This window comes from Choloepus didactylus, chromosome 8 (genome assembly GCF_015220235.1).
Source record: "Choloepus didactylus isolate mChoDid1 chromosome 8, mChoDid1.pri, whole genome shotgun sequence".
NCBI lineage: Eukaryota > Metazoa > Chordata > Mammalia > Pilosa > Megalonychidae > Choloepus > Choloepus didactylus.
In genome coordinates, this window is record NC_051314.1 from 105,081,192 (window position 1) to 105,089,449 (window position 8,258).

The following is an 8,258-nucleotide window of genomic DNA, read 5'->3' on the forward strand; positions in this document are numbered from 1 at the left end:
AATGGATATAGAAAAGCAACAGTTTTATGCTTTGCAACTAATTTGTCAATTTGGACATCATAGAGTATGAACCCAAAAGCAAGAGGCCATTTTCATTGCCTTTGACATCTTTTCAAATGCTTTTCACATTGCAATTGAAGTGATTTTATTAATATTTAGAAATTTAAAACCATTTCACAATTTCCCTAACGCACATTTCATAGAAATATTTCTTCAGAGATAATATTCCTTCATGTATGTACTTCACAAAGAAGTCTCCTTTTTAACTTGCAAACACGAATACCAGAAAACAGACTAGACAACTCCCATTTTGAAATTCTTCACAATTTTCACTGCAGATTATACTTTTTAACCTTGGTTGAACAGTATACACCTTAATGGGTGTTGGATTTCATCGTGTGATGAGCATATTCTCTTAGCTGAATTTTTAGTCTTTGTTTAAGAAGAAAGCTTGTGACTTGGCCTTTACAAAAAATATCTAGACCCAAGAGATGACCAGGATTCAGACTCAATGTCTGCACAATTGTTGCAAAATTAAAAATTTTAATTTTATTTCACTTGCAGTTTTCATTTATTTCCAAGTTTCTTTTTTAAGCAAGAAAAACTTAGACCACTGCACAAACTGGTTTTACAGTGAACCTAAATACTAGAAATTCAAAGAAAAGAAAGACAAGACTGAAAATAAATCTGCAGTCACAAGTTCCTTAAAAATCATACAGAACTGCCCTCACAAAACGATGTCTTGTTTCTGGTGAAAAAGATCCTTCTTTTATCTGATACCAAAGTGACTAAATTATTGTTTTCCTCAGAAAGAATCTTGACTAGGATCTCCACTTGTCTTTATATTTACTTAGCAAAAGTTGTCTGTGACTATTCACTTTGGGAGAAGGAAGAAACGCAGAGAGGAGCCACTTCTTCAATAGCATAAGGAACCGAGTGTTGAAGTAACTTGGAAAATGTTCAGAAAAGACGCCAGCAGGTCAAGGATTCACCTGGGGCTCAATTGGGAAGAAACAAAAGAAAATCAATATGCAATCCAAGAATGGCCTCATTTTTCTAGAAGGTGGCCGTCCAGAAGAGTCCCAAGGAAGCTCTCTCTTAGTGACAGCTCTGAAGTTCCAGAGACCATCCTAAAGCCCGAAGTCAGCTTCTGCTAGTGGGTGGAAATCAGACTTGCCGGCGAGCCTCCCCACTTGGGAAATGCATGTGTCAGTGGTGGCAGCAGACGTGATATTGCTCCTGAGCATGGGGCAGATGTCAGACTCTCTTTGCTCACCCACCAGTTTTTATAGAGACTGCTGGATCCGTCGCTTCCCAGGTCTTCTACTTGACCTGGAGGAGTCTCAGAAGCTGGGAGCCCGTTTTTTGAGGTATTATTCTGAAAGCACTGGCCAGAAGTGCAGTAGGAGCTGCTGTCTTAGGAAGGATGGTGAGTATTAATGAAATGCCAAAATTTCATAAAATGAGCAAAAAATAAGGGGAAACTTCTGAGAATGAAGATCTAAGTCAGAAGCTATTACTTCTAAGTAAGGAGAGCCAGCGAATAGTTGAAAAGGACGAGAGGAGATGCCATGGGATGAGGAGGGAGAGAGAAATGGAGCGAGAGAGAGAGAGAGAGAAGAGAGAGAAGAGAGACAGAGAGACAGAGAGACAGCAAGTGCACCAGAGCAGACTGTTTACAAATATAGTAATGACCAGAATGCTATAGAACCTATAGGTAACAGAATTCTCTTTTCTTCACCAAATTGCTAAATGAAAATGTATCCTCCAGGGTTAGCTAACAATATTTTTATAGCCCCAAATATAACATAAATGATTTTGGAAATATTTATAATAATTTCCTTTTCAAAGTACCTTTTAGTGCCATTGGTATTCTATCAAATTTTTGAAAAGTGCTTGTTTGGGTTGACCAAATGTGAGATGTATTGGATGGGAATTTAGAGTGTAAGTCATATGTTTTGAAAGAAATACAAAGATAGGTGTCAATTAGCAAAAAAAAATCATATTTTCCAAATATCCTAATAGACTTTTGTCTGAAATCCAGAATCAGAGTGCAAATATAATCCATATACTATGATCAAGGCCTGCAATTAGGAAAACATTTCATTGTTGCAGAATTTCAAGTTACAATTGTCTAAAGAGATCTTTCATTTATTTTTCCTAATTTTTCCAAGACTTTAAAGCTATTTGGAAAGGAAAAAAAAAGCAAAACAATACTTTAAAATAATTCTCTTGGTTGTTCCACACTTTCTTCCCATGGTTTGATACCTACTTCTTAGTTGCCAGTGTGCCTCCTAGACCATTAGGCATGGAAGACTTCTGGAATGCAAATCGGAGCTATTTGGAGAGTCTAAACAGACTGTCAAGAGACCACAATATGAGAAGCTGTCACAGGTTAAGCCCTCAAAAGCTAATCAGGCACAGAAGAGAGCAATTAATTTTAATACAGGAGAATCTTTTAGAAAATGTAGACAGTTCCAAGTGTTATCTTCCAGCTGCTTCTAATTCCCACAAGACTTTATTTGGGAGAGGCAGAAGAGGGGTAATGCTTTTTCAGTATTTTCCCAGGGCATGAACTTATCTGACTTTCCATATCAGGGTTGCTGTAGTCTCTGGACTTCCAGAGCTATTGTAAGTATCCAGGACAATTCCATGACTTCAGAGCCTGTGTGGATTTCTTCCTCCAGAAGAAGAAAGGACAGGAGGGCACTCCAGTTTTTATCGGGAAATCAGAACTTAAAAATGCCACAATCCTGCATTAGCTCACCTGCTCAGAGCTGGAACACTGACATGTACGCAAGGAACATAAAGCATGTCTCTAAAATTTGTTCTCTACAGGGTCAACTACTTTATCAGGAATTTACATGTCTAAATTTGAATATTTTTATTCCATTCTCTTAAACTTTAGGGAATAGTCTCCAGGGAAAGTGTTGGTAATCTATAAAGTATTAGCAATGTACCATTAATTGCATTTTGTCTTATTCTCCTTCTGGGAAAATATAGAGTGCAGAAACTTGGGTGTCCCAGAAGTCTCACTGGAGATGTAAACCTCCCCCTGATTAACCTTCCACAGAAGCAGTACAGGCTCTGCCAACAGCCATTCCACAGCAGCTTTAGGTGTGCTCTGAGGTCTAGTGATGACACACCATCCCTCTCTAATATTATTTTATTAGAGAAGTTGATACCTTTTGGCCAATGGATACTTCACATTACATGGTTCTGACTGCACTGCAGGAGGAGGAATGTCTGGGCTGCCCTTGAGGGAGGTGGACTGAAAATCTGCATTCAACAAATCTGACTTAAGTTTTTCAAGAAATAAAACAATACATTTTAACGAGCTAATTTGCTTAGAAAAGGGGAGACAGCTTGAGCAAGTGATGTGCCCCCTGACCCTCTAGAATTCCAAATGCTCACATCCTGTCTATCCACTCCCTTCCTCATTTTAAATGACACAGACTAGACTTTTCTTCTGATGTGGTTTTGCAGCATGGGACCAGGGCACACCTGCCATCAGGGTCAAGGCCAGCTGCCTGTTGCCTGTTCACATCTGGGCCTCTCCCTCTAATGCAGCCATTACTGTTTCTGCCCTCCCCATTACACCTTTTTCTGCTGTTACAGCATTTGCCCCTTTATTTTCCTATTTCTTCCTCTGATGACTCTCAGCATCTCAGCTTCCTGAGAGGACACTGCATCTGGAAACCTGATATATAAAAATCACAGAGCTTTCATAGTCAATTGAGTTTTTCACTAACATATAATACGGGGACTGGGAAATGATTCCAGGTAAGCCTGTGTGGAATGGAACGAATGAAAGAGTCCTTAGAGAAAACCTGTATTTTCTTCAAAAAGGCATTTTTTTCATATTAATAGAAGTTACAAAAGTTCCTAATTCTCTGTAAAATGTCTGAAAATAGCTCTGCAATATACTCAATTAATCCAGTGTTCTTGAAAGAAATGTAAGTTACTCAGACTTCATCAGGCTGGTGGGAATCAAGACAATCTGCAGATGTACTTTGCCTGTTTCCCTTTCAGTTTTCTGTAACTTGGCTGTCTTCTACCATGATCCTATTCACGACAATGTCAACTGCCTCCATATTCACTGCCCAACATTGGAGAGCTGCGTATTACAGCCTGGAACCAGTGCCATTTTGTACAACATAACAGAAGGTAATAATTTAAATATTTCAAGGCTTTGAGAAATGTTGGTAATACTCTAGTAGAGGCATATAGCCTAGAAACTGGCTGGCTATAGCTATGTATGAGTCATTAAATCATTATTTTCCAATGAACTTTTTCTGGAAAGGGTTTGGGCATCCAGGACGGAAAACCAAAAACAAATTCCTTTTAGCTTGGCATGTTCAGCCGTGATGAGTTCAGTTCAGGTGATAACAGATCATACATAGTTGAACAAGAGCTCAAGATTATATTTCGTGTACAAAGTGGGATTTCTACTGCAGTAGGAGAGGATGCCACCAGGAAATAATGAAGACACTAAATGGCAGTTTAAGGACTGTGCATACTGCATACAAGGATTCTGCCAAGATGGATGCTAGAGAATGGGAAACTTGCTACCACTTGCGGACGTACATTAGCATATCATTAGTCCCAACATAACCAGTATATTTTCCTTCAGAAAAATATATATTTAAGTATCCTTTGCCCATGTACATAATCTCAGGGTGTAAATTAGTGACCATAAAATAATAGATTTTTGCCATCAAAATACAAAGGAGATAAATTTCTTTTTCTATTAGTACTTATTGACTAGTTAGTGCTCCAGGCTGTGCTCAGCATTCTAGAAGATTGCAGCCATGTCTGTGTCCTCAAGTTCCTTACAATTTAGTTGATGCGACAAGAAAGTAGCATATACATTATGGGGGTAGGGTGGGCGGTGGGGAGTTACTGCTTAATGGGTGCAGTTTCTGTTTTGGGTGATAGAAAATTTTTGGTAATAGATGGTGGTGAGGATAGCACAAAACTGTGCGTAATTAATGCCACTGAATTGTATGCTTGAAAGTGGCTAAAAAGAGAAATTTTATGTTGTATATGTATTACCACAGTTTTTTAAGTATAATACTGCCTCAAGTAGGAAGCCTCAAGAGAAGGGGAGACTAAGGGAAGTTGGATTATTCACGGAAGGGCTCTTGGGAGAGGAGGAGGCAATATAAGGGGTTCTATATCAAACCACAGGAAAGTAAGGAGACTGATCTGGCTTCAAGAAGGAAGCATTTGGGGTAGAATGAAAATATGGCTAAGATAGGGTGGGGCCAGGTAACAAAAGGGCTTTGGGCAGAATGGAGTTTTAGTTTGACTTCATCACAAATAAGCAAGCAAAAATAATGAGAATATGCCATGATTCAAGTGATAAGTCTGATTACCCTGGTCTAGGAAAAGTATAAGCAGGACACAGGTTATATTATCTAGTCAGGCAGGCATTAGGTCTGGACAAGAAAGAGGAAGGATGATTACTAAATACTGGGAAGGGCCACAGGACAGGAGGATAGAATTTAGTTACTTTTTTGGATGAAGGAAGTGAAGGGCAGAAGTCAAAAATCACTCAGGTCTGGCTGACGGAAGAATGGTGATGCCACTAAATGAGACGGGCAGACAAAATAATGTTCACTTTGGGCAGATTCAGTGAGAAGTAAGTGGTATATCCAGGTGGGAACCTCTAGAAAGTTACAGGAGAAATGAGATCAGAGCTCAAGAAAGAGGGAAAATTTGGTGGCCAATTTCAGTGCCATCAGTGTGGTGGCAGTTGATACGGATAGTCTCTTGGAGAGGAGATGTCAAAAGAAAATACAGTACCTGGTCAAGGCCTGAAGATTGTAGAAACCCCACAATTAGAGGTTAGGATCAAGAAAAGAACCAGCAAAAGAAAGTAAAAGACAAGAAGCAGGCAGTCTGCGGTAAAGCCCCAAGGGAGTCTGTTCAAGGGAGTTGTATTAGTTAGGATTCTCTAGGGAAACAGAATCAACAAGAGATATCTAGAAATATAAGATTTACAAAAGTGTCTCATGCAACTATGGTATGCACGAGTCCAAATTCTGTAGGGCAGGCAGCAGACTGGCAACTCCAATGAAGATGTTCAATGAACTCCTCAGGCAACGAACTTGCAACTTCAATGAACTCTTCAGGAAACACTTCACTGGTCAGCCAAAGAAGTGGTGAAGGTCCTCTATCTATCTCACTTAAAAGTCTTCAACTGATTGGATTAAATCCAGCTGATTGCATTCTCTCGTTGTGGAAAGACATGCCCTTCGTTGACGTAATCAGTCACAGCTGCAGCCAATTGATTTAATAAACCAGCCTTCTGGTTTATTAACCAGCCACAAATGTCCTTGCAGTAACAGACCAGTGCTTGCTTGACCAGACATCTGGGTACCATTACTTTGCCAAGTTGACACATGAACCTAATGGTCACAGGAGTCATGGGAGAAAAGTTTCTGGAGAGGATGGCCAGCATGGAGGACAACAGAGAAGTCGAAGCAGTATGTTACAAGTGATCAAGAGAAAAGGAAACTACTGATTAGCTCAGAAGCATAATTTTGACAGAGTAGCAAAGATGGAAACAAGGTTACAGAGGCAAAACAAAGTAGTCAGGAAGGAAATGGACGTTGGTATGTTTGCAAGAGAGGGAGCAAGGGAGGGAGACAAACTATGTGATCTCTAGCAGAGACAAATGGAAAGCTGGTGAAAGTTTTTTTCCTTCCCTTTTAAAAACAAATCAGTATTTGTGCTCCTCTGAAGTCAGAGAAGAAGGAGCTACTACATAGGCAGAGAGAGAATACTAAAGACAAAGTCAGAATCCTCAAGGACTGAAAAGGGACGAGACTTAGGGCTTTGTTCATGATTTTTACCCTTTTCAGGCCTTGTTTTGTTTAGCCTTATAATTTGAGATATAGTATCTGCAGCTCTTGCACTAACATTTGCTATTGTTGCCCCCAAACCCTACCAGACAGAAAGCATTCTCCTTGGTTTAGCCAAATTTGTTCGTAACAGAAAGTGTCCTAGAAAATTAAGATCTATTCAAGTGCAGCTAGTACGAATCTAAGTCTTTCAGAAGTAGGCAGTGATAGAACTTGAAATGAGCTTAGTTCAGTAACTCATAGCAGAAAAACCTGTCGCCTCAAACTCTGCTTTATGGTTTTCTCTTTGAATTAAAAATAAAATGAATGATGCCTTATTTATCTTTCAGGTATCGATCCAGATTTGCTAGTTTTTGAACAATCATCTCCCAAATATCCAGATTCCCGTTCTTCATCTATTAGGTGGGACAGACTAAGAATCCTCAAGTCCATGAATTTGGACAAACAACAAACCACCATGGCAAACCAAAGGCTACTGTCAATAGAGGTTCCATCATCAAGCACACATCAAGATTTGGTTGGAAACACAAACAATACCAGTTATTCTAAGGAATTAACCACAATTTCTTGGGCAAGATTCAGTTCCCTGAATGACTCCGTTACCGCAAAGGTAAACAAGGTGTCACCAAGTACTGATTTCATCAGCAATCCAGATAACAAGACTATTTCTCCTTTCTTTGTTCCCACAGACACAAAACTTTCTTATATGCCAATTCCATCCCAACTCAACAATAGCAAACAATTACTGAACAAAACAAAGGGGTACAGCAGCAGAAACCACACATCTGAGAATGAAGATGAAACATCTGGTGGGGCATCTGTGACTTCACAGACATGGCTGGTTCCTGTGGTACTTTGTAGCTCTGCCATCTTTCTTTGCTGTTGTATAGTCATCCTGGTATCTGGATGCTGTCGAAAGCAGCAGGGCCAGTATAAACCAGGACAGAGAAAGTTAGGATCCAGGCAAATTAAAAAATGCAATACTTTGAAGGCAAACTTTTAACAATAAAAGTTGTAGAGAGTTGATAAGCTTTCAAGAGTACCATTTTAGTTGTCTGTAATATAAGGGCAGTTGGGTTAAAATAAAATGAAAATACAACTCTCTTTACTAGTTACTGATCTGTTGAGATCTTCTATTTCTTATTGAATCAGTGTAGGTAATTTGTGTGTTTCTAGGAATTTGTTCATTTCACCTAGGTTATCTAATTTCTTGGCATACAATGGTACATAGTATTCTCTTCTAATCTTTTTTACTTCTATGAGGTCGATAATAATGTTCCCCCTTTTCATTTCTGATCTTAGTTATTTGTGTCCTCTTTCTTTTTCCCTCTGTCAGTCTAGCTAAAGGCTTGCTGATTTCAATTATATTTTCAAACAACCAACTTTTGG

General features: G+C 39.2%; 1 protein-coding gene across 1 annotated transcript; it reads left to right on the forward strand.

The window, feature by feature from the left end:
* Positions 1-1,200: 1,200 nt before the first annotated feature.
* Positions 1,201-7,872, forward strand: MANSC4 (MANSC domain containing 4). The gene is made up of 3 exons (XM_037847483.1): positions 1,201-1,429; positions 4,033-4,167; positions 7,199-7,872. Exons 1-3 carry the CDS (start codon positions 1,201-1,203, stop codon positions 7,870-7,872), a joined length of 1,038 nt encoding a protein of 345 aa, XP_037703411.1.
* Positions 7,873-8,258: the final 386 nt, after the last annotated feature.

Coding starts and splice junctions, on each gene's coding strand:
- MANSC4 (XM_037847483.1), top strand. CDS start 1,201: ATGCATGTGTCAGTGGTGGCAGCAGACGTGATATTGCTCCTGAGCATG. Junction 1,430..4,032: donor CTGCTGTCTTAGGAAGGATG/GTGAGTATTAAT, acceptor TTTCCCTTTCAG/TTTTCTGTAACTTGGCTGTC. Junction 4,168..7,198: donor TTTGTACAACATAACAGAAG/GTAATAATTTAA, acceptor TTTATCTTTCAG/GTATCGATCCAGATTTGCTA.